General features: G+C 46.7%; 1 protein-coding gene across 1 annotated transcript in view; it reads left to right on the top strand.

The window, feature by feature from the left end:
• Nucleotides 1–18172, top strand: part of Mapkapk2 (MAPK activated protein kinase 2) — a 44352-nt gene extending 26180 nt beyond the window's left edge. The window contains exons 2-10 of the mRNA XM_026387409.2: nucleotides 12814–12953; nucleotides 13097–13161; nucleotides 13444–13523; nucleotides 13970–14096; nucleotides 14741–14816; nucleotides 15222–15346; nucleotides 15672–15757; nucleotides 15873–15953; nucleotides 16588–18172. Of these exons, the coding sequence (XP_026243194.1) occupies nucleotides 12814–12953; nucleotides 13097–13161; nucleotides 13444–13523; nucleotides 13970–14096; nucleotides 14741–14816; nucleotides 15222–15346; nucleotides 15672–15757; nucleotides 15873–15953; nucleotides 16588–16731 (924 nt within the window). The 3' untranslated portion in view covers nucleotides 16732–18172. The remainder of the gene's footprint in view (nucleotides 1–12813; nucleotides 12954–13096; nucleotides 13162–13443; nucleotides 13524–13969; nucleotides 14097–14740; nucleotides 14817–15221; nucleotides 15347–15671; nucleotides 15758–15872; nucleotides 15954–16587) is intronic.
• Nucleotides 18173–25812: the final 7640 nt, after the last annotated feature.

Below are 25812 nucleotides of genomic sequence, written 5' to 3'. Positions count from 1 at the left end.
GAACAGAGGAAAGAAAGGTGAACTCTGCCTGAACAGGAGGTGACATTGTGCTGGTCTTGGAGGGACACAAAGACATAAAGTCATGAAAAGACATGGCTCATTTGAAGTCATGAAGTTCAGTGTAGCTTAAGTATAGGGACTATTGGGAGATGGGGTAGAGATGATATGTTGTAGGAACTGGGAAGGACCGAGTTCAGAACTTAATCCAGTGGAGATATTTAAGGGAAAAAATATCCTGTGCAGATTTGCCTTTCAGAAGTAGTGGGACAGAGTAAGTCTACCATCTAGAAACCAGTTAGAACACACCCAAGAGAAAGGAGCTTACTGAGCAAGAGGAAGTAAAACTGGAAAAGGGAAGAAGGATTTGGGAGATCTTTCCAGAGACACAATTGGATTGATTCTGTGGATGATGGAGGAAAAGAGGGAGAGAGACTGAGGTTGAGTACTTTGCGGTTTACATTTGGGAACCCAGCTAGATGGTGATGTCATTGCCATTTACTGAGATCCTGGAGCAAATTGGAGGGGCAGTGAGTTCAGTTTGGCATTTGTTCAGCAGCTGTCCTCAAGCCATTAACTGACACTTTATTATTGGTCATTTATAGCAACTGCAAATATTATCTAAATGCTTTGTCATCTCACTCCCTCTTTCATTGTCATCCCAAAGGCTTGGAAGGAAGGGGATTTTATAAGTACACCTCATAGCAGTCAAGGCATTCCTCTGGGCTATAATTTAATAATTCTGCTAAGAAGCAAATGAGCCTAGTTTGCCATGGCTTTGTGGGGATCCCAGGCTGGGTTGTGAAGGTCCAGTTCATGATCTGTTCTAGAGCTTTGCAGGGACTGCTATTATGTTAAGCAGCCTTTCAACAACAAAAATGCCAGACAAGTTATTTACATGCTCTCACACAATTTTGTCTACATATTGTTTCATTTTCCTTCTTGACTGTGAGCCCTTGAAACCCCAGGTGCTCAGTCTAGGGCCTGGATGGAGCATAGCTGGTTCTGAGGGAAATGTGCTGCCCCCAAAGCAGGGCACAGGGCTGCTGACCATCACCACCAACAGTGGCTCTGGAATCACACTACAGTTTCTTGCTGCACCCTGGGATGTGATTCTTACAAGACTGGGATCTTTTCATTGAATCATTGAGGGTGATTGTAAGCTGGTTCTTGGTATAAGCTGTATTTGAGATTTCCCTTGAGAGCATGTGCATGCTGTGGGTAATTATAAGTGTTTAGCTTGTTCTAGTCTGAAGAGTATTCACCTTGCTAGAAAAAATGGACAGACTAGGGATGAACTTCCCCCATTCTCTTTTTTGTATAGAAGCCCCTGCCGCCTAAACTTTGGATGTGGCTTGAAGACCTAGCTTCTAGTAGTACTTGTGTTTCCATGAGCTCTCTTCCCTCTGTTTTGTGAGGGCCTGCCCAGTGGGTGTGCTCTGGCTTCCCTATGGGCTGTAGCTGGGTCTTGGATGCATCATTTAGTGTCTGAGTTCCTCAGTTCTCCCTGAGCTGTGACCTGACTCGCTGTGGCTGCTGCCACCTGATTTTTTCTTCAGGGGATGATTATGCTAGATGGTCAGAATTCACTCCTTAGAGAGAAATAGGCTGGATCTTTCCAGATCATTCCCTTTTGAGATCTCTGTCTATAGGTTGGTCTAGGCTAAACTATGGATTTTGTCCCCAGATTTTTTTTCCTTCTTCTCTACTTTGAATTCTAAATCAATAAGGTTACTTCCTCCCAGTGTGGTGGTGTTCTTGTTAATGTGGTTTTTGCTAGCTAAGGTATGTGTGCATTTTTAAACATAATATACTAGATTTTCCTTCCTGGTCAGAATTTAGTTCAAAGTAGCTGTTCCCTTGAGGTCTTGAGTTAGATAAAACAAGAATTTGCCAGGTGCCCTGCTCTTAGCAGAAAGACTGAACCTCTTTGTCACAGATGTCTTTGTGTTTGCTGTCTTGTGTCTGGGTCATTTTTACTAACAGTGTGGGAAGGACTGGTTCATATCTTCTCCTTGACCATGAATTCTCCTGTATTATGTTACCATAGTACTGATCTGTCTTCCAATTCTCTTCCTTCTCTCTTTACCAGCTGTTACTCCTGTGGTAGGTATGTGGAATTGTGAACAGGGATGTGTGTGTGTGCGTGCACACACACATAATACTTTTTCATTTTCTTCTTCCATCTTTTCTCTCCCTCCCCGTGTACCTCCCATTAGATCTATTGATTTAGTATACATGCCATGAATTGCATCCCACTAAATTAGAGTGATAAAGATGAGCCTGCATTTATTACTTCAAATTAAAATTTTAAGTTTGCTTTGGCAGTCATGCAGGATCAGATTGATAGAGGCTGCTTAGGCAGGAAGCAGTGCTACTGACCTCCTTCTGTCTTTTTTTTTTTTTTTTTTTTTAAACTCCCCTGTGTTCAATCTCCCGGGGACTGAACACAGGGGAGCTTTTAAACACTGTGTCACACCCCCGCCCCCAGCCCTTTTTCTTCTTCTTTTTTTAAATTTTAAGACAGGGTCTCACTAAGTTGCTTAGAGCCTCACTAAGTTGCTGAAATTGGCTTTTAACTTGCCATACTCCTGTCTCAGCCTCCTGCCACCCTGATTACAGGCATGTGCCACTGCACCTGGATCCTTCTGTATTAATTCGATGACCTCTGTGAGTTGTATCTAGGTACAAAAAAACCAGTTTGGAGAGTTTAGTGCATTGCCTTCCTCCCACCATCTCCCTTGTCTTCCAGGGAGGGATGCCTTGTATTTTGTTAAAAGCCATGGCCTGTAAAGCTGCTGAGCCTGCCCATTTAATCAGTAAGTGTTCATTGTGACTCTTCTGTGCCAGGCTCTGCATGGGGCCTGATGGATGGAGAGATAAATGGGGCAGGCCTGGAACCAGAGCAAGGATGGGAGACATTTAGGGGAGGCAAGACAGGTCAGCAGTAGACTAGCATTAGCTGAACAGGGTTTACTTGTTAAAGCCTCCTTTCTTGTCAGGGGTGGGGAAAGCCTGGAGATGAGTTTGAATTGTGTCTGAATCTTGGCTTTATCATTTACTGGCTGGCTGGCCTTCGGCACATTGCTTGGGGCTTGGTCACCCACACCTGTATAAGGGAGCCAGCAATTGCCTGTACTATAGGGCTGTTAGGAGGTTTAAATATAGCAGTGTTTTCTATAGATACACTGTACCTGGCACATGATCAGTGCAGTACAAATGGAAAATTTCTCTTTTTTCCTGCTGTGTAGCTAGCAGCAGTGGTTTGGGGCCTTGCCTGCCCTTTATCATCTTTTGGTTATGTCCTCCAGGAAGATGCAGGCCTTTGCTTAAGTTGCCTAACCTCCCGCCCTCCACCCTCTGGCCAGACCTATCTTCCTCCTGGAGCCCTGTGACATCCCTCATCTCTGCTCCCTCCCTCTCCAGCCAGGAGGACATCTGGCCTTTGGGGCATATGTAACGGTCAGCCATCTCTGACCAGGGCTTCTAATGTAAGACCCAAGGCATGCCACACCTCAGAATCAAGCTCTTTGATTTCATTTTAAAAAAGAAATCCATGCAATGGTAAAGACTCAAACAATAAATGAAAGTTTAAATTGAAAAGGAAAAAAGAAAAATACATGTTTCTCTCTAGTACCTTCTCCCGTGTGGTCAATATTATTAACTTATTTTTTGGGAAATTCCTCCAAGAAAAATATAAGTGTCCACAACTCCATATATCTTCCCTCCTTTGTCTTAAGAAACAAAATAACTACAATAAAAACACATGAAGGGAATTATACATTCTATTTAGTACTTTCTTTTTTGACTTTTGGAAATTTAAAAACTACATATAAGAAGGAAACATCATCCATATTACTACCATTTATAGTAAACCACTAGTTACCTTTTGTGTGTGTGCTTCTTTTTTGTATGAATATACTCAAAACTTTACTTAAGAAGTGTGAATTCAGTTCCAATAATAATAATAATAAAACTAGAGCATTAAACATAAAGCCAAAGTGTCACCTTTTCCTTGTCCGCAATTTCAGTTAATAACACCCTGCTCTTTCCACAGGAGTAGGTGAGGAACTGCCTCATTTTTTATAAGGGTGCATGGTATTTTGTTGAATGGATTTGCTGTCATTTATCTGACTAGTTCCTCACTGGTAGACATTTAGGTTATTACTTAGTTTTTTGCCATTAAAATGCTTTATGAATGTAATTTGCAGGATGAATTCCTAGCTGTGTAATTATCGAGTCCAAGGTTTGAACATTTACCATTTTGATAGATATGGCCACATTTCTCCAAAATTGAGTAATTTATATTCCTACCCAGTGAGTATATGAGAAAGTGCCTTTTCTCCTAAACTCTGTACATAAATCCAGGATTTTGTTTTGGTCAAACATTAAAACAGTTTTGCCAGCTTGGTGAAATGATTATACTTGTTTTTTTTTTATAAACATTTCTCTTTTAATGAGTTACATTGAACATATTTCATTAGGCCATCTGTGTTTCTTTTTCTTTGAACTGCCTGTTCTTATTCTTTAACCATTTTTATAATGGGCTGTTAATCTTTCAAATTGATTTTCTAGAGTCAAGTTAGCCTTTTATCCATCATGTACTACAAATATTTAGGAAATAAAATAGGAAAATTTGTCATTTTCAGTGTGACTTTTCAGCTTCTTGCCTTTTGTTGAACATCAGCCCTTTGTGACCACCTGGGGGATCTTGAGGATGAGGGGGTATATCAGGGATGCTCACCCCTATTGGAGGCAGGTCCGATCTCCTGACCAGTGTGGAAAGGATGTTTAAAGGCTTTTGGTGCTGATTTTTTCAGAGATATTAAAAATTATTTACTGAGTATTAAATGTCGTCGCTGTTTTATATATAATGTGTATATGCATAAGTAGGTTTAGTTACATATATGGATATGAATAAATATACATATTGAACTGAGATTCTAAAGTTTTGTAACTTAGTTTTTCATTTATTTCAACTACTTTAATATATATATATATATATATATATATGTTGTAGTTGGACACAATACCTTTATTTTATTCATTTATTTTTATGTGGTGCTGAGGATTGAACCCAGCGCCTCACACATCCTAGGTGAGCGCTCTACCGGTGAGCCACAACCCCAGCCCCTCAACTACTTTTTGGTAAATAAATTTAAATTAATTACAGATTAGAATTTGTGCTGCAAAAGAAAAAAAAAACATGGTGCTACCCTAGGCAGTGACAATAATGGTGACTGAAAATTTAATAGACACACAGGAATCCATTATCTCATTAAATATTCTTCTAAAACATCATTTTGGGGTCTATGAATTGAATAGAGAAACTCATTTTTTTTTTTAATTCTCAACTTGTTGAGAATGTAAAAGGATAATAAAAATGGTAGTTAGAGTTGTAGTTTTGAACATATTCTTGGAATATTGGCCTTCCAGAGAGAATTATTTCAAATAGCTGAAGAATTACTTATCTTTTTGGACTTTGTAAAGACAGAGTTTTGAAAAGATCTAGTTCACAGGACTATGGTAGCTAATTTATTGTGAGAATTAAATATAAACATGTCAAGCCAACTAACGGCAGAGATAAGAACTAATGTGACAGAAACAGCTGGAGCAGATGGGATCAGAGGCAACCAATCCTAAAATTACTTTGCCCTTGTAGCAACATATTAATATTTAAAATAAATTAATTATACATTCATTGTGGTGTTTTTTAAAACAATCAAGCCAAAATAAATTCTTCATAACATCAAAAAGATACATGTACACACATGCGTATGCGCACACACACACATACACTACAAAACTGCTTAAGCATAAAGGTATTTATTGAACAGCTGTTGGCCTGAGCCATACACATTTACGGGATCCTCTGCTTCTCAAGCTTAATGTAGGCCTATCATTTTGTATAAAAAATAAGACTAAACTTAACTTCAACAAACTAGGATTCTAGTGGTGCAGAAAATCAACAAATTAGACACCACAAATGTTAATGGCTGTCAAAAATGAGCTCCCATCCCAGTCACCTAGAGGGTTTGAAAGGCAGCTTGCTAGTCCCCACCCTGGAATTTCTAATTCAAGAGGGTACTGTGGGGTCCAGATTCTGTACTTTTAACAGGGGACCAGGAATGCCACTTTAAGAACTACTGGCTGTGACAAGTATAAGAACTTAGTACCAGGCCAGGGATATAGCTCCGTTAGTAGAGTGCTTGCCTTGCATGCATAAGGCCCTGGGTTCAATCCTCAGGACCACCAAGACAAACAACAAACAAACAACCAAAAAAACAAACAAACAAACAAAAAAAAAACTCAAGAAATTTAGCACCATCCCCATCATTGTTTTGTGGGTGACACCATTAGCATACTATCCTCCACATTTGCCCTGCAGAGGGCAGCATGGAGCCAGCCCTCTGTGAAATGCCATTGCTCAGCATCTGGTAAGAGAAGTCCAATCTAGCTAATGGGTGCTCTTCTGCCAGCCCATAGTGCACTTGGCAGCTGAAGCCATATATGCTGTATTTGAAATGTTGATAAACTCACATTTTAAAAAAAGCAATCTGTTGCTGGGTATTAAGTTTGTTAGCCATTTCTAGTTAAGGTGAATAATAAGCTGCACCTGTGATTAGTATTTTAGGATAAAATTGCACAAGTGGAATTTCAACAACAGAGGGTTTGCACTTAACGCATTCTCAGCCTCCATTGCTGGCTGCTGATGTCATGGACAGTCTTGGGCAAACTTAATCTCTCTGTCTTCCATAAAGAGGTGGGAGAGGATTTTAGGAGCTGCAAGAGCAGGGTTTCAATTGTAGCCTGTCACAGACAACTGGTTGAAGGCCTTGAACTAATCCTTCAACAGTAAGTTATCTTAGTTATAAAATAGGCTGTCCCTTCCCAAGGTAGGCACACAGGGTAGGTGTGAGGTGGGTGAGCTGCCCCCCTGGAAGTACTTAGCCATTTCCCAAGGAGCCCCCACCCCCACTTGGACCTGCTGCCCATTTGAGCACTGTGCTCAGGGGTTGATGGCACTTGTCCACAATGCTGCCTCCCAAGCCTACTCTTTTCTTTACACCCTGCAGAGCATCCAGGCCAGCCATCCGTTATGTGGTACGGAAGAGGTGTCTGTAGCTACAGATAGGAGTGATGGTTCTGGTCTGAAAGCTGGTGGCTTAGTACACGACACACAGAGCTTTCCCTGACCCCAGCTGCATTGGGGGTGTGTGTGCATGCAGAGGTCTGTGGAACAGTGGGCACCATACATCACCACACTGAAGCACTTGGTGCCTGAATCAGACCATCATTCTTAGCACCAAATCAGAATCAGTCTTGGGAAGGGCTGTCTTCCTTCCCTCGTAACATGCACACCCTGTCTCCAGCTGCCCAGTTTAGTTAGTAGGGAGGAAAAGCTCAGGGCTGCCACGCCAAAGTCTACTTCCCTTCCTTTATCCTGGGCCCTGATTGCCTGCTGCCCAGGGCTATGAATAACCACTAAGTGAAATGGGTGTGGTCAGGATCCCAGCTGCCCACCCCAGTGTGACTAACACATGGTACAGGGGAACAGAATAATAATAGCCAACACGAATACAGTGGTCACTGTGCATGGTACACCGTTCTAGGTAATTTATATATTATATGTGCATCAACTCATTTAATATGACAGCCCCATCAAATGAGGCAGGGACTTTTATCCCATTCGACTCATAAGAAAACTGAGGCACATAGGGGTTAAGAAACTCCCGAGTTCACACAGTTAGTGAGGAGCAGTGCTTGTCAGAGGTGATCCTTGGGGCTGGGCTTATCCCTTTCCAGAAGGGTCCTCACATCTGCCTGACTGGTGAGTAGCACCTGAGGCCATGGTCTCCCTGATTTCCTTCCTTTTCTCTGGCTTTCAGCTTGGCTTACAATGTCTTTTTGGGGGACCCTGTGATGGAGATGGGAGGGGAGATAAAGGAGACCAGGTACAACCTGAATCAAAGGCCCTGTCCCTTTTTCCTCTCGAGAGGTCTGGAACTACATTTGGGTACCTCCTGTGTCTCCCTCACTGCCACTATCCTGGCATCCCCAGGCAGTGGGTTCTGTGACCTGGTCCTGACCCCTGCCACACTTGGCAGGTGCCCTAGGCTGTTGCACTGCAGTGTAGCACATGCAGCAGTTAACCTTTCTATAGTGCAGGAGAATTTCAGACACAAACTCTGTGGGACAGAAGGAAGTCACAATATTAGTTCCAGGCTTAGCATGGGCTTCATGCTGTTCAGTCCCCCCCCACCCCAGGCCCTCTGTGACTAAAGGCCTGTGGCTTTTTAGTAGGAAGACCCTTCCTTCTTCTAGCCTGTGGTGCCCAGAACTGTGGTCCCAAGCCCTTTGGCCACCACTGTCCTTGTTCATGCCAGAGGACCTTCCCCACGTGACTCTCGTGACTCTCTTGGCTTTGGTTGTTTACCTGATGCCCTAGTTCCTCTGCTTATGGCCCCTGACAGCCCTCTGGGAGCCCGGCTCCCTTTCCCTATCCCTTTCTGGCTGGGAGCACAGGCCACCTTCCCTGCTGTTCTTTACTTAGCCCTGAACTCCAGATTAGCACATTCTTGACTTCTCTCTCTACGCTTTCTGTCTTCCACACTTGTCTGCAAGTATCTTTAGCACTTCATGGCTCTGCCCCATGATGTCAGCCTGCCTGCCTGGCCAATTGGGAGGTATTGCTTTCATGGGTTGCTTGATTTTCATATCCAGTCACAGATTTCTGATAAACATGTGCCAGGATATATATCAATTACCAGTCTTCTTGAAAAATTCTTAGTATGTTTCTTTAAGAATTAAGAATATTCTGCTTTTCAGCTAACTTCATGGAGGATAGACGTCTTGCAGCCCGCTCACAGTTACTTTTGGTGAGGAACCTCCATCGACAGAGTTTAGATATGTAGAAAGAAGCAGCAACAGGGAAAGGATTATGCCCAGAAATTCCTTTTCCCTAATGTAGGAAAAAACTAAACAATCCATATACCCTTGGGTGAGGGGAGGGAAAAGGGAGGGGTAAACAGAAACAACAGGAGACCTTTCCCTTCAGAAACTTATATTGGGGGAGATAAGCACAGATTTACAAAATAGTAAATGCACAGGGTTTCTAAGGCCAGCTTCATTGTATTACCCCAACTTGCCCCTTCTAGCAGATGACTTTCTAAGTCTGGGAGTATGCTGTGAACTAGACTTTCTGATGGCAAATTCTCTTTTGCCTTGTGCTGTGTACCTGTCAATGGCAGAAAGAGTAGAACTTGCATTTAGGGCTCCAAGTTCAGGGGTGCCAGAGATGTGCACTCGGGCTTGGCCTCGGTGCATCCTCACTGAGCATGGCTCTGGTTTAGAGCAGGGATCTGATGCCCAGGTGGTAGTCACTGGGCTAAAGACAGAAACCAGGCTACTATCCTGCCAGCTCTGGCCTCAGTCAGCCATGACCCTGCTGCTGTGGCAGTAATGCTGCTGGCTTGCAGTGATGAGTGCCTTCCTGATAATAAAACCCTTTAGAGGCTTTATTTCAGGAGCTGCTCACAAGGGCTCTGTGAGAAAGAAGCTAGGAAGGTCTCATTGTCCTGCCTTCTGAACTTGGAGCATCTCAGAATGGTACGCAATCAGATATTAACAAATTCCAGACCAGGGCCCAGGTCTCTCCTGGCTGTAGATATACAACCACACACAGTTGCCTCTGAGTAAATTTGACAGCTTTCTTCTTCTCTGGACCTCTGTTCCCAGGTGCCTGTAGAGGGCGACAGAGATCTTTCCTGCTTGGCTGCTCTGGAAACATTTATTTGCTCCTGAGCCCTTTGAATTTAGCACTCTAATAGCACATTAGCTCACTGGGTTATAAGCATTTTTAAAGAAAACATTTCACTGAGAACTTTTTATTGGCCTTTTTGGATAGGAATGGGAGTTCATTTGCCAGGATGGATGATCTCATCTTACTTCTGCTGGAACTGCACATGGTTTCCTCTTTGCTGATTATGTATTTGGCCTCAACATATCCTGTCCTTCTTTTCTTGTCTGTGATGCTGAAACATGACCTTCCCAGAACCACCTAGAATCCCAGGCCATCTATACCAATGCTAGGGTCATATTTGATCCTCAGACTGATGTGTTCATGGTTCCCTAATCAAAGTTTTCATTATCTGAGAAATTCTTTCCTGACTCATATTCCCGTACCTTTAGCCTTTTCAGGATTTCTTCTACCTTGGCACCATGGTAGGTGTAGTGGGTGGCCATCTTTTTTTTTTCCTTTCTCCTGATGCCAGAGGCTCTGGCAGTGCCTTAGCTACTCTGCTGTTTTCCCCACTGATGGGGAGCCGACCCTGTGGGGAAAGAGTTCTATGTGGGATTCTTCTTTTATCTCAGTTCCACACCCTTGATGGAGAACAGGAAGAGAGGGACAGATTATGAACACTTACTGTGTCTACCTCTTCTCCTGTCCTCCCTTTCTGAAGTAGGACTGAAGAGACTGGACACGCCAAGAAGCAGGCTTATTGACTGCAGGGTTCAGAGGTGGCTCTCACTTCAGAATTCTTCCTCTGAACAAAGAGTTTTGAGATTCTTTGAACTTTATACCCAGTGTGTGTGTGGGGGGGCTCTACCCCACTGCTTTGAACTTTCAGATTAGGGCTCCCTTTGGCCTTGACATTCAGCAAGGCCTGTAGTAGGAGCTTCATAAATACTTGTTGAATTGAATTACATACACACGAAATCAGCCAGTACTGCCTCCTACTCTTCTCTTTTTTCCTGGATTCATTCAAATGAATAAAGTGAAAAGTAGCAGAACTCAGGACCTGTGCAGTTTTCTCATACGGCCACAAGGTGGCAGTGTGACCCCATGGGGATCTTTCCTCTTGCAACTACTATTCTTAGAGTGCTCCGAGGAAGACTGAGTTATCTCAGTGATTCTTTCTGGATACCTGCTTGGGGAATTGCCTCTGCAAAGTCACTCTGGGAAATTTCAGCTTCTAGCCTTCTCTTAACAGCTGGGTAGTATGTTGGGTGCAGTGGTGCAGGCCTGTAACCCCAGCTATTTGGGAGGCTGAGTCAGGAGGATCATGAATTCAAAGTTATCCTCAGCAATTTAGTGAGACACTGAGTAACTCAGCAAGATCCTGTCTTAAAAGAGTGGAATGTGGCTCAGGGATTAGGTGCTCTGAGTTTAATCTCTAGTACCAAACAACAACAACAACAACAACAACAAAACTGCATCGTGTGGTTGAAAAGCCTGGCTTTGGAGTCTGTCAGGCCTGGATTCCAGTTCTGGGCCTGTTTTTCTCAGAAACTTAGCTTTGGGAATACCACTTCTTTGAGCCTCAGTTTTTTCATCCTATAAAATGATAATTGTTATGTAACTAGAAAAGGTCCAGCATATCATGGGCCATCACGTAAATGCATGCTAGTTTTACTGTTGCAAATTTATGTGTTTGCCTTTCACTGGAATCTGACTCATCTGTAATCTGGCTCCCTCTCGGTCATCTGATCTTACTTACCAAGCCTCATGCGCTTTCTAGCAGGCCTCTCAGCCCTCCCTGATGCACCACCCACTCACCCATCCCCTCCTCTGCTCCATCTTGGTCAGTCAGTGCCTGATTCTTGTCATTTCCCCTGACTGGGTGAATTCCTTCTGCCTGTGCATTTACTTCCTAACCTTGCTCTCTCCCTGACACCCCAGCCCTTGAAATGTCCAAAGCAGTTGAAGTGTGTACTACATAGGGCTTATCTTGAATTCTCATGAAGATGGAAAGTCTGCAAGGACCCTTGCCTCAATTATTTTGGCATCTGTATTGAGCACATGTCAGATACTCTACTAGGTGCTTTGTAGTGTATTTGACCCTTACAACATATCTGTGAAAAAGAAACTGTTACCCTCACTTTACACAGGAGAGGTATGTCAGGTTCCAAACAATAAGAAAATTCTACCAAAAATAGCTTCAACAGTTAATAAAGTTTTTTAATCTTATCAAAAAGAAGTCATGAGGGGTTCTTGGTGATGTCATCTCAGTGCATTGGTTTCTCCTTTTCAGCTGACCCCCTTACTAGTACCCAGGTGACTGGCATGGTCCTGGTGCCACATCCAGGAGAGATGTTGTATACTCCATGCACTCTTTGGTAGCAGCCTCTGAGTAGATTTCCTAAAGATCTTCTGGGTCATTTGGGTCATAGGCTTGTTCCCAAGCCAGTCACTAGCAAAAGGAATGGAACCAATGACATTGGCTCAGACTAGCCAAGGTTCAGCCCTTGAGGCTGGGGAAGGTGCAGTTTCCTTTAGTATCTAGACACTTGGTTCAGGTAAGAAGAGGGGTCTGGCTCAGTGAGGTATGTTATTTGCTCAAGGTTGTAAAGCTGGTATGAATGGGGATTCAGACCAGCAAAGGCTGACTCTGGAGGCCATCTGCTGGTTGAGTGAAGTCAACTGTGGGTAAAAAGAACATTTTTCTGTGTCTGGTGTGCAGGTTTGAGTGATCTTGGAGGTGCCTTTTCCTGCCAATTCTGGAGTCTTCCCTCTTCAGGCCCCTTTCCATTCTCAAGTCTTTCTTTCTCCCCAGATCTCCTCCCTTCACCATGGTCCTCCAATGCCCCACTGCAGCCTGCCTCTGTAGCCTTCATGACCTTTCCTGGCCCAAGGGCTGATCTCCTCCTAGCTGTTGAGGCCCTGAAGGGATCCTGTCAAGAATCCTTTCAGGATCTAGGAGGAGGCGCCCGTGACTTTGGGCTGGGGCTGGAATAGTGTGAGTGGGAACGGAGACTTGGGGTGGGGGGCCTCCTCTGCAGAGCCTGCGTCACTCAGGAGGTGCTTTCTTGCAGATGCTCCAGGACTGCCCCAAGGCCCGCAGGGAGGTGGAGCTGCACTGGCGGGCCTCCCAGTGCCCACACATCGTGCGCATTGTAGATGTCTACGAGAACCTGTATGCAGGCAGGAAGTGCCTGCTGATTGTCATGGAGTGGTAAGCAGTTCCAGCCCAGACTGTCCCCACCATGCTCAGGCGCCTCTCCCTCTGAGGACAGCTCAGTGTGGACCTGAAGCTTGGAATGTTACATTCTTGGCTTTCTTTAGGGGTAGTGGATCTCAAGGTGGGTTTTCTTTCAGTTTGGATGGTGGAGAACTATTTAGCCGAATCCAGGACCGAGGAGACCAAGCATTCACAGAAAGAGGTAGAAAGGGTCTGTCGTGGGGGTAGGCTTGGGTGGGCAGGGCAGTAGGGGACCAAGGGCCTCTGCCCGGCCTGCTATCAGGAAAGAGCCCGAGGCTGTTGTCTCTTTACCGCCAGAGGTGACACTTCAGTTGCTGAGGACAACTACTGTTTTCTTGGTTTCTGGGGTGGGTGATGGGTGTGAGGACCTCAGGCTGCATGGGTGGGGGCTGGTGTATGGGATTTTCAAACCTGATAGTACATCTTTGAGACTTTCTTCCACACTGCCACCCCTCCTCTCTAGAAGCGTCAGAAATCATGAAGAGCATTGGCGAGGCCATCCAGTATTTGCACTCAATCAACATTGCTCATCGGGACGTCAAGGTACCAGCTATTTATGTCCCATGCTTGAGTGCTTTGTTGGTTGCGGGGGCTGGACTTGGAGACCTGCAGGAGGATTGCTAGAGTCACTCTGTACCCAGCTGCCTGGTTCATGAGGGTGGAATGGGTCAGTGTGTCATTCTCTGCTCTGTGGTGACCTGCTTTTTCTGCTGATGAACAAACTGCAAACCCAGTAGCAAAGCCTTCTCTGATTGCACTCGGATTGGGTTCTCCCTATCAGCACTGTGGGTTTTCTGACCCTGTAGTGTTCACACTGTCGTGTCCTATCCTGGGTGTTGGACTGTGAGCTCCATGTTCCCCACGTGTGCAGCTCTGGGCTGGACAAATGGCTTTGGGGTGGGTGGGAAGGAGCCGCCATCACCCTCTGGTTTCTGACAGTCCTCCTAGGCTCAGCGAGGGTGCTCACTTGCCTGTCTTTCTTTCTGTAGCCTGAGAATCTCTTATACACCTCTAAAAGGCCCAATGCCATTCTGAAACTCACTGATTTTGGCTTTGCCAAGGAAACCACCAGCCATAACTCTTTGACCACTCCTTGTTATACGCCATACTATGTGGGTAAGTCCAGAGGAGGCCCAGGGGCCTAATGTTTCCCCAGGACTTTTCTCAACCCCTCCTCTTCAGATCTGGGGAGAGTCTTTTTGCCTTTTCTGTGCTGGTTTTGGTAGGATCCCATCAGAGGTAGGGTGTTCAGGGCTGGGGATGTAGCTCGGTGGTGGAGGGCCCCCATGTGTGAGGCTTTGGGTTCCATCCTTTGCATCATCAAAAAAAAAAAAAAAAAAAAAAGTAGGACTGTCAGAGTTCAGGTAGGACCGAGATATCGTAGAACTTGTTGCCTGGAATCATGGGCAGGATTTTGGTGCCTGAACTGTGTCCCTGAGCAGAACCATTATTTCCATCAGGTTCTCAGTGACTGAGTCTGGGACCCAGATTTAACTCTGGAGTCTCAGCTGACAGGCACAGAATAAGGCATGTTTGTGAAATTACATGGCTAGCACAAGTCTGGAGGTCTCTGTGGTTGGGGTGTTCTCATGTTAAGAACTGACTGCAGGTTCAGTGCCTGGAGGGGAGTCTTCTGCTTTCCTTCTCCCACTCCTGCAGTTTTCCCGTCACGTTGGGCCAGAGGGTTGTACGGGGAGCATCACCCACAGAGAAATGGGTGGGTCACACTGTTCCCATCCACACTGATCTTTGTTTTGCAGCTCCAGAAGTGCTGGGCCCAGAGAAGTATGACAAGTCCTGTGACATGTGGTCCTTAGGTGTCATCATGTACATTCTGTGAGTGTGCTGGGGAGGGGGCCAGGGTGGTTTGGGCTGCAGTGGGGCAGGGAGCCAGGGAGGTTCGTACCTCTCCAGGACAAGAGGAAGAGGTGAATGTTAGCATTTCCTAGTGGACAGGAGATCCCCTGGGAATCCCCGACACACCTGCTTCTCTCAGTGCTTTGTGTGGTCTGATTGCTGCACAGTGGGGAGGAACTAGCTCAAGGGCTAGATGTGTGTGGTTAAGATACTTGGTGTGTTGGATTCCTGGGCTCTGTCCTTGGCTTTGTGTGTCATTCCTGTGTAAATGAGTCCCTTGTGACCTTTACAAGGAGAAGAGACTGTTTCTCACCCTTATTCCTGGCATAGGGTCCCTAAATAACACCGAATCTGTCCCTTTCTTCCTGCCTTGGTCTGTCACAGGCTCTGTGGGTATCCCCCCTTCTATTCCAACCACGGCCTTGCTATCTCTCCGGGCATGAAGACTCGCATCCGAATGGGCCAGTACGAATTTCCCAACCCAGAATGGTCAGAAGTATCAGAGGAAGGTAGGAGCCCAGCCTTCTGGGACAGGGGACATACACGCATGTGCATGTATGCACACATGCTCATTGGCATCTGTCTCACGTGACTGGTGCCACTGTGGGTTGCTGGGTGTGGCCTGCCTGCATGAAGGGCCTGGGCGGGGCCAGGGCTATTGGGCTGCAGAGGGCCTTGTGAAGTGGTATAGCATAGTGGTCCATGGGCCACTGCTGTTGGGCAGTCTGCCTCTTTTGAGACACAACCTTCTTTTGAGCCTAATTTCCTCTGAAAAGTGATGAGCAGAATGGGGAGTGACCCCTGAGCTGTCTCTGAACTTGCCCCACCCCACAGTGAAGATGCTTATCCGAAACCTGCTGAAAACAGAGCCCACTCAGAGAATGACCATCACAGAGTTTATGAACCACCCCTGGATCATGGTAAGCCTGGTGGGCAGGGAGACCTGGGTCCAAGGGGATGTCACTTAGTATGGGTCCTTATCTAGGACTTTATCTGCTTCAGACTTTCACTTGGATCCCTTTAATGTCCCCTCAGCAATCAACAAAGGTCCCTCAAACTCCACTGCACACCAGCCGGGTCCTGAAGGAGGACAAGGAACGGTGGGAGGATGTCAAGGTGAGTGGTGCCACTGCACGGGAGGACTCAGGGAGGCAGCTTGCCCGAGTGCCCAGTGTGAGCGGGGCCCTGCTGGGAGAGTGGCTCTGTGTTCTTGCCCACTAACTTCGTTAGTGTCTCCCTAATAACAAGGCAGTGACTCTGAGCCACTTCCCTGAGGTTGTAACAGAAGTTTTGTGCACTTATTCAAAGTGTATTGTAGCCTACGAGCCATCTACTCCCAGAGTCCCTGACAGGGACCTTAGAGGCCATCTGGTATGATCTCCTCATTTTGCAGATGAGGAAACTGAGGCCCAGAGAGGGGGAGTGACCTGTTCTAGGTCATACAGCTGGTGACTGACTGGGACCAGACCCAGGGCTCCTGACTCCCATCCCAGGGCTCTGCCATCTTCTGCAGGGTGGTAGGAAGGATCCTGGGAGAGCAGCAGAGCAGTGCAGGCTCTGCAGCCAGCACTGGGTGATGCTGCTATCAGCAGTGCAGAACCCCTAACTGCCTGTCTTCCCTCCCTGCACCCTCGTTCTGCTCGCCTTGCCTCTCTTGCCTCTCACTTCTCCTCTGCACTCTGTCACGCACTTTGGCTTGCTCTCTTTCTGTCCCTTCCTGGTGCTATTCCCCCGCTGCCCTTGTCCTCAGGAGGAGATGACCAGTGCCTTGGCCACAATGCGCGTCGACTATGAGCAGATTAAGATAAAGAAGATTGAAGATGCGTCCAACCCTCTGCTGCTGAAGAGGCGGAAGAAGGCTCGGGCCCTGGAGGCTGCAGCCCTGGCCCACTGAGCTGCTGAGCCCTCCTGTCCGCGGGAGGACAAGCAATAACTCTACATGAATTTATTTTTTAAACGAAGAGACACAGACTGTCCACTTCTGCCTCCTGTCCTCTGCAGCTTTGTGGAGTCTGAGACAGCGTCAGTGGCTGAATCCTGCCTTTGGTCCTGGCCATTCCAGAGACGGAGGGGCCAGGAGGCTGTGGAGAGGGGAGCAAGCAGCTCTCACACCTGTGCTCATTTTGCAATTTTATCAGTGATTGACTTAGAGTTTTTATGAAACCTCTTTTGTTGCCCTTTCCCTCACTCCCCTTCCCATCACACACCTTCCCCTCTGGATACTGCAAAGGTTTGGGGCTTGTCCAAGGGTATTTGTGGAAACTGTTACAGGGATTGTCCCTGGGTTGTCCCATCTGCCCTCCCGGTTTTCTCACTATGGTCCTGGGTCCCCACTGGCTCAGGCATTCTGGGGGCTCAAGGCTACCCTTGGAAGGGTTGCTACCCACCTCCTCTCCTGGAGAGTCCTCAGGTGTCACCAGTGTGCTGGACAGATAGGAGTGAGTGTGTGCGTGTGTGCATGTGCGCGTGTCCAGATCTGTGCCTGGGACTGTGCATTCAAGGGGCTGGGCAGGTGGGGCTCCAGAACCTCCCCGTCCCTGCCTGCACTGAGCCTGCCTAAGTGCCTGGGAAGCCTGTCCAGATCCAGAGCCAGGCCCCTGTGGCCTGTTAGCTGCGTTCCAGGAGGCAGAGAGGAGCGACTTGGGCGCTGTCACAGTGCTCAGGAAGTCTGGACCCTCAGGACTACTGCCCATGTAGTGCTGGTCCTAGGGCCTCTTGAGGCACTGACCTACTGGAACAGCCTCTGTTTCCCCTTCTTGCCATTATTAATCCATTCTTGTTGATTTTTCTTAAATTTTTAGCCATTTCTCAGTGGGCTGCCTCTCAGGTCACGTGGGTGAGCCTGGGTAGGTCAGACTGCAGAACTTCTGTGTTTCAAGCGTCTCTCCTGGGCTCTGGGGCATCAGCCAGCTACCCTTTATGGGCAAGGGTAGGACCACTTTTGTGGCCCTCCCTCAAATTTCCACTGTGTGGCCTAGTGGGTGGGGGTAGTCTTCGCACCAAAGATGTCCCCACTTTGCCCCCTGCCCATTAGCCACTGTATCCTCCCGACTCGGCCTGTGACGAGAGGGGGTGCCCCCAGTATTTGAGGAGCAGCAGCGTGGGGAGAGTCCTCAGTGCCATGGTCCCACATTCCTCCCTCCCTCTGGAGGAGGGGGTGGCTCCCTCAGGGGCTGGTGGTGGAGGGCCCCTGAGTCTTCTCTGGGTCTGGGGGCAGGGCCCTGGGTGCCTCCAGCACGGCCCTTGTCTGTGATGGTGTGTCAAGCACTCAGACTGTTGTAAACTGTTGTTTTGTATGAACGAATTTGTCTTTACTAAACAGATTTAATAGTTGAGAGTTTTTCTTTCTCTTTCTTCTTGAGGCTCAGGGCCTCATTGCTCACCTGTGTTCTTCCTACCCGTGGAGAGAGGTTTTATGTGCTGGGGGCCCTGGGAGGAGAGAGGAAGGCATCTGGTGTGGGGACCATGAGTAATTGCCCTCTGGGGGCGTGGGGGGGGCAAGGAAGACTGGGAAACCCTTCTTCTTTTGCTAAATACTGAATCAGGAGTCAAGCTGCTTTTCAGCACATGATTCTTTGATCTACACAGCCACCGTCAGGGACTGGCATCCTTGGTTTGGGGGAAAACACCCGTGTGGGGCGGTGGGAGAAAGGGGTGGTGATGAATTGGGTTTCAATCCTGGGAGAGACCAAGGGAGCGGATTGGTGTAATACCTGAGAATTCCAGGAGGGGGTGATAGGGCTCAGGCAGAAATCAAGGTACCCTACCTCAGAGCTGAAAGTGACCTTGGTTCCAGCCATTCAGTCTTCTCAAAGGTCACAGGATGACCTGATTTATGATAGGGCCTAGAGTAGAAGCTGGTCTACTGCTTCTTTCCCGGATCATTTGACTTACTCCATCCTCAGAGCTGGCAGGGGAGAAAGGCTAGGCAGGATGGATTTTTATCCCTGCTTCACGGGCAGGGAAATGAACTGAGACTGGGAGGCACTGGAGGTCACCCAGCTGTTGGTGTGGACTGGAACTCGGCCCGGATCCCAGGGCCTGGGTGTTCTCTGTCCTCCACCAGCCTCTTCCTTGTAGGAGAGGCTTGCTTATCCCCTCAGCTGTTAAAGGGATCACTTGCCACCCTTCAGCTTGTGATCTGTGAATGGTTGTGGAGGTTGATTTCTCTCTAGAGACACACCAGTAACTAGAGAGCTCTGCTGAGAACCAACCAGCTGGAACTTCAACTTTCAGAGAAATTGAGGTTTTTGTCTGTTTTTATAGTATCAGAGCAATAAGTTCCAAGGGGAAGAAGGAAGGAGAGGTGGGGGAGGCAGAGAGAGAAGGGAATTTGTTGGAGTCCACTGTCATTAGAAGTTATTATGTCCCTGTTGCTGCCATAATAAAATGTAGGGGCAGTGATCCGGGCTGAGCCCATCCTCTTGCTGAGAGCAGGGGTGAGTCTCCATGCCTTAGGGTGAGGGGGCAATTGGGTTGGTAAATAATAACAGTAAATTTGGGGTTTTCCTTTGGGTTGGAGACAGGAAATGCAGAGGGTTGTGAATGGCAAGTGGGTAGATCAAGGTGTGAAGAAAATTGTTATTCAAGGGAGGAGGATGAGGTTGGTAGGGCTGGGGAAAGTGGGTGTCCCACTGAGGTGGATGTAAACAAACTCTGTTGGGCACTGCCAGGGCGGGGAGACAGAGGCAGCCTCTGTGCCCTCAGCCCAGAGAACAGAATGAAATCTATACTTAGGTGCCCCAGATGCCCCAGGGTGAGACTGGCTGAGTTTGAGAGTAGCTCCTCTTGAGAAGAGACATCAGATTCCAGCACTGGGAGCCTTTTGGGTGACTTCCTCCACCTCTCCTCTCCCGACACTCAGGCCAGTGTGGAGAGGCTAACCAACGTACTATATCACTGAACATCAAGGCTCTTATATAAGCCCTGTGCTTGGGGACAAAGGACAATCTGCAAGACCAGACTGTGGCCAGAGGACCTGTCAGGGAGAGGAGGTGCCTGATGCAGCAGCAAGCTTTGACTTCCCTGTCTCTGCATCCACATGACTGGACACTTAGAAGCTGCTCCAAATAGCAAGGGGCTTGTCTTCTACCCCAGGTGGCACTGTAGCCTCTTAGGGACATAGAGGTAGAGATGAGGTCAAAGGAAAGGGACACTGGCTTCTCATCCTTTGTTTGGACAGAGCCCTCACATTCCTGCCTTGGTTTAGGGGTGATGCTGCTCCTGGCCCCACCCAGGCACACGAGGATTAAATAAGGCTGTGCCAAGACTTTGAAAACCCTGTTCTTTGGTGTGCAAGGTCATGGCTGCTCCTACGGAGCTCCACGTGATCTTTCAGGCAGGTCAGTGGTGCTGCCTCTCCAGTGAGAAGACTTCCACTCACATCCAAGAGTTCTGTTCACCTTGAGCACCTGCTCTGTGTCAGGCCTGGTGCTCAGGACTTTGGGGGAGATGTTGATGAGGAAAAACAGAGGGTATGGTCCTCATGAAGCTCAGTGCACAGGAGTGGATGGATGTCACTATGTTAGAACCAAGCTGTCCAAATAGCAGAAGCTCTTTTGGTGCAGAGGTGGAGCTGTAGTCAGTCACAGGGGAGCTTCCTAGCAGCCCTTCGAAGTGGCATTTGAGGGACAGTTCTGATGGTGAAAAATGAGGGGACAGTATGGCACAGATTTTCCCATTGGCTTTTTGGTTTCTCTCTGCAAGAGCCAGATCTTTCCTTCCTTTGACTGTGGGTTTGCCCCTTCTGTCTTCTGCTCTGAACTTCTGTCTGCTTGGCAATTTAGCTTAATCTTTGACCCCTGTGGTTTCTTCACAAAAATCTGGTTTGCCCCTCCTAGTGGGGTGTCCTTAAACTTTCTGTTCCTTTTCTCTTTCCCACCCCTCCAATCTGGGTTACCCTCATTCAGAATGTTTGCTCCCCAAACCAAAGTTTGGGAACATAATCTGACAGGGATTTCCCCACTCAATTTTCAGTTCATTATTTTTTTTTCATTTAATATTGGGGATTGAACCCAGGGGTGCTTTACCACTGAACTACATTCCCCCAAAAATCTCCCTGCCCCCACCTTTTTTTGTGGTGTTAGGGATTGAACCCATGACCTTGTGCATATGAGGCAGGCATTCTACCAACTGAGCTAGATCCCCAACACCCCCAGACCTTTTTATTTTTGGTTTTGAGACAGGATCTCACAAAGTTGCTGAGGCTGGCCTGGAACTTGTGATCCTTCTTCCTCAGCCTCCAGAGTTGGGGGATTGCATTTGTGTGTCCATGCCTGGCTCATTTTTTCTGAAAAAGCATTACAAAATGATACTTAGATAATTTGTAGTTCTCCAACTTATGAATCACTATAAAAAAGAATGGCTGTAGGGGCTGGGATCGTAGCTCAGTGGTAGAGCACTTGCTTAGCACGTGTGAGGCACTGGGTTCTATTCTCAGCACTGCATATACATAAATAAATTAAGTAAATAAAGATCCATTAAAAAAAATGGCTCTAGGCATTGGAGGCCTCCTGAGAGTGTGGGAGGACTGGTCCTCAGCGCTTCCTGGCTTCTCCTCCTCTGAGTCTAAAAAGCTATGCTTCTCTGCTGCCCTCATCCCCTACTGTCCTAGTGGGCCCTCTACCATCTGTCTATGGAGAGAAGCCCTCCAGAACCATTGGGGACAAAATGTGATGTTAATGTGCTTAAGCTTCACCCTTTTTTATTTTAAACACACTCACACCTTAAACCTGGGGACACCTTGGAATGTACATCTGCCCTCAGGAGGGGAGGGTTATTCCTCTGAAGATGAGTTGCTACCTAAAACCTTTGTCCTGGAAGTTTGTGGCCATCAGGCCTGCAAGATTTCAGGTGGGGCCTCTGGGGCAGTGGAACCTGTGTAGGGTTAAGTCATTTTTAGGGACCAGGACTGACATGCAAACGCATTCATTTGCATAACTTTCTTGCTCTCAGGAACAGTTAAGTTTCCAACCCTCTCACACTGTTGCCTGGATTTGCAAGTGAAATATTAGGACTAGTTTTCCCCTTTGCCACCTTCCTCCTTTCTCTCTGTCTCTCAGGCCCCCCCCCCCCCTGTGACCAAATTCTAACTAGTCTTAACCTCTCTGATCCCAAGGAAGATATATATGCAAAGTGTCCACTAAAGCTGTGCAAATGAGCACCCAGTCTGGTGTTGCCCTCATAGGCCACTGCCTGCTGAGTTCATGTGAAACGTGATCTCACTCAGGCCAAGCCGCTGTGGCTCTCTTGTTCCTCAAACAGCTACAGCCTCTTGGGGTAACAAGGCTTCAAGTTTCAGAATGAGCTGAGTTCTCCCAGCTCTCAGCCTCTGCTTTGGAGGCCTGTGGTTCTGAATTCACCAGTCAAAGGTTTACTGTTCAAAGAAACCACGATCTCAGCCTAGACCTTGGTTGGCGGGAGTCTGTGGTGCAGATAGAGCTGGTGTTTGCAGTAAGACCCAGAGGGGCCTATGGTTTTCTGGCACTCAGCTGTCTCCTTTTCTGGTCATAAACCTGTTCTAAGAAAATCAGTTCTCATAGTGAGACTGGAACCCTACCCCTAGGAGTTGAGGGGGACAGACCTTTCTCTGACCTAGTCTTTGAGGAAGAAGAGGAGGGGAGTTGAGAAATCCATCTGACCTGCTTATTCCCAGGTCCTGAAAGTGACACCTGACTAGTGACCAACTAGGGATAGCCTAGGGATAGGTGCTCGTATTTGGAGGATGGATGAATTTATTTAAAGAAAATGACCACAGTATTAGTAATTCAAACACTATAGAAATTACACATATAATTTGATAGAGTGATGTCCTTTTAATAGTTTATTATTTATTTATTTTTTGTGTACTGGGGATTGAACTCAGGGGCACTCAATCACTGAGCCACATCCCCAGCCCTATTTTGTATTTTATTTAGAGATAGGGTCTCACTGGGTTGTTTAGCACCTTGCCATTGCTGAGGTTGGCTTTGAACTTGCAATCCTTCTGCCTCAGCCTTACGAGCTGCTGGGTAACGGTTTGATTTTATTTTAATTTTTAAAGAAGTTTCAGTTAATTTATCCATATATTCGCTTATGAACACAGCTGAGAAATTTCTGATGGTTATAATAAATATAAATGGAATCATTAGCCATATTGTTCTATAATTTGCTTTATTTTTAAAAATACAACATCGAATTTACTACCATAACTATTTTTAAATGTATAGATCAATAGTATCTTAGGGAATTTCTGTGACTAAAGTCATACTACTATTATTTCTGTTTTATTTATTTGATTTTCAGTGCTAGAATAAAACCTGGGGCCTTGTGCATACTAGGCAGGTGTTCTACCACTGAGCTATATACTCCCTTAAGACCTCATTTTTTTGGTCTGTTTTTATAGCTTCAGAGTGTTCCATAGTATGGATGTGCCATAATTTTATTTATCTCTTATTGGTGGGCATTTTTTTTTTTTTTTTTTGGTACCTAGGACTGAACCCAGGAGCGCCTAACCACTAAGCTACATCCCAGCCCTTTTTTGTATTTTATTTAGAGACAGGGTCTCACTGAGTTGCTTAGGGCCTCACTAAATTGCCGAGGCTGGCTTTGAACTCACGAACCTCTTGCCTCACTTTCTCAGGCTACTGGATTTTAGGTGTGCGCCATAAAGCCCGGCTATCAGTGGGTATTATGTTCCCCTATTTTTTTTTTAATTAAGGATCACATAGATGATGCACATATCTTATGTAACATCTTGGAACACACATGTAAAGATTCCTGTAGGATAGATTCCTAGAAGTGGAATAGCCAGATTTAAGGTTGTATATCTTTGCGGTTTTGATAGGCACTGCCAAAAAGACAGTGTCCATTCATGAATGAATATAATTTGCACATTGCTTTCTGAATGAAAGGTCCATGAAAGGACTTGCTGTCAGCAATGGAGCAATCTGAGGATAGAATAAGTCAGCTGAGAAGTACTTCCCAAAACCAATAGATGTATAACCTTGGCAAAGTCATGGCAACTGAAAAAATCCTATCTAGAGAAGGAAGGGGATTCCTTTAACCTCTCCCCAGAGTAATTCTGCTCACTGAGTTATGGTTATTTGCATAAATTTTGGGCATGTAGGCAGAATGGCTCAAAGACAAAATCTGAAGTTCTGTCTTATTCAACTTGGTCTGCCTCTCACACTACAGTACCAGTAACCCTGGGAGACACCAAGGAGATGACAAGGGTGCAGATAACATCGACATCAGGCAGACTGATGGGGTGTAAGAGACCCTAAGGTGTTGTGGGAGGTTATAGGGAGGGGGCTCCCCTTTGATTAGGGACGTCCAGGAAAAGCATGTGTCAGAGAAGGTAGCTCTTGCTCTTAGCTGTTGTGGGGACACAGACAAGTATTTTTTCTTCTTTACAGGAGCTCAGGCACATTACCTCCTGAGAATACATTATAAGACACTCACTGCGGCTCTAGCCCTCTGCTGTTTACTGAGTTTGAGGAGTCAGACTTGTGCCGTACAGTCAATAGCTCAGATGCACACAGGAATTAAGCTACACTGGATTCAAACCATGTGCGGGTGACTTGACTTCTCTGAGCTTCAGTTCATCAACCACTAAAAAGAGAATAATTGTTGAGGTACCCATGAAACTTTCAGGAAACTTAATTGTCTGAGGGCCCCAGTTGCTGTGCTCTGAAACCCATGGTCAAATGCTTCCCTCCTGCTCCTGAACAATGAGCACCATGGGGATCCCAGTGCATTCCCACTCTTGGGAGTGCCAGGACCTCAGTGAGGGCCAGCTTTGGCTTAGGGAGGCCCTGTGATTCTGTGGAAGTGCCCTACCCTGCACAGCAGTTGAGGACACGGATGCCCTTTCTCCCTCTCTCAGCTGCCGAGATGTGGTCTGGTGGCTGGCCCAGCCTCGCTTTACACTCCCTATGTTCTCACATAAAGAAGTTTCCCCTGATAAAACCCTTACAACTTTAATTCCATTTTGGCATCTGCTTTTTGGAAAATCCAGACTCACAATAATATCACATGCTTTCTTGGGTTATTGTGAGGAACAAATGAAAACTATAAAAGTTAAATCATGTCAAAACTCATGTCAATGCCTTAGCTGGGAACCTAACACCTGCTATTAGCATATTATTAAACACCAAAGTAATCAGGCCACTCTAAGCAGACTGATTGTTGAGAGAATTTGGACGTGGGAATGAAGATGTGTGTTTTCCTCCTCCCTCCCCTGAGTTCTCTATCCTTCAGTCCCCATTCTGTTACAGTGGTAGTTGTCCCTCTAAATGTGCTGGGTTGGCCCCTGACTCCTCTTTGCAAGTAGAGAAGGGAATTAACAACGCCACATGGCTTTGGTTGAAAAAGGCTGTGCCAAAGGTCAGCTGCGGGGGAAATGCACCCCATGGGACTTGTGGCTGTTGAGCCCAGCAGAGAGGACCCTGGCTGGCAGAGGCGTGACTTGCTGGGAGGCAGAGTGGCAGGTGGGTGGGTTGCTGAGGAACTTTGGTAGCCAGGCAGAGTTGGCCGCCGGGGGGGGGGTGATGGGGGCTGATGGGAAGAGTCTGCCTTCCAGTGAAACATCATGAGAGGCCAAGGTGAGTCACAGGGTTTCTCCCCAAATCCCCGTGCCATGGTCTCTAGAACACGGAGTGTGCTAGCCCCAGCCCTGGTTCTAAGAATGCCCCCTTCGCTCCCTCCCACGGTTGCCCAAATTAATCAGGCTTTGGGGATATTATTCTCTTAAGAATTTGGCTAAAGAAAACCCCTGGGTTATATCCCAGCAAAGGAGACTGCAGAGATTTGGGTTGACTGGAAGGAAATGTGAGATCAGCTGTGTCTAGTTTGAGTTTCAAAACCTGTTTTTTTTTTTTTTTTTGGTTCACCCCACCAAAGAAAATCTGGCTCCCAGAGACTCAGAAGCCTACAATGGGGTACAGACTAGAACCCTGGGGTCCTGCAGAGCGGGGCTTAGATTCTGGTGTTGCCA

The sequence above is a fragment of the Urocitellus parryii genome, chromosome 9 (assembly GCF_045843805.1).
Source record: "Urocitellus parryii isolate mUroPar1 chromosome 9, mUroPar1.hap1, whole genome shotgun sequence".
NCBI classification, from domain to species: domain Eukaryota; kingdom Metazoa; phylum Chordata; class Mammalia; order Rodentia; family Sciuridae; genus Urocitellus; species Urocitellus parryii.
This window is presented reverse-complemented; position numbering and strand designations above follow the sequence as displayed.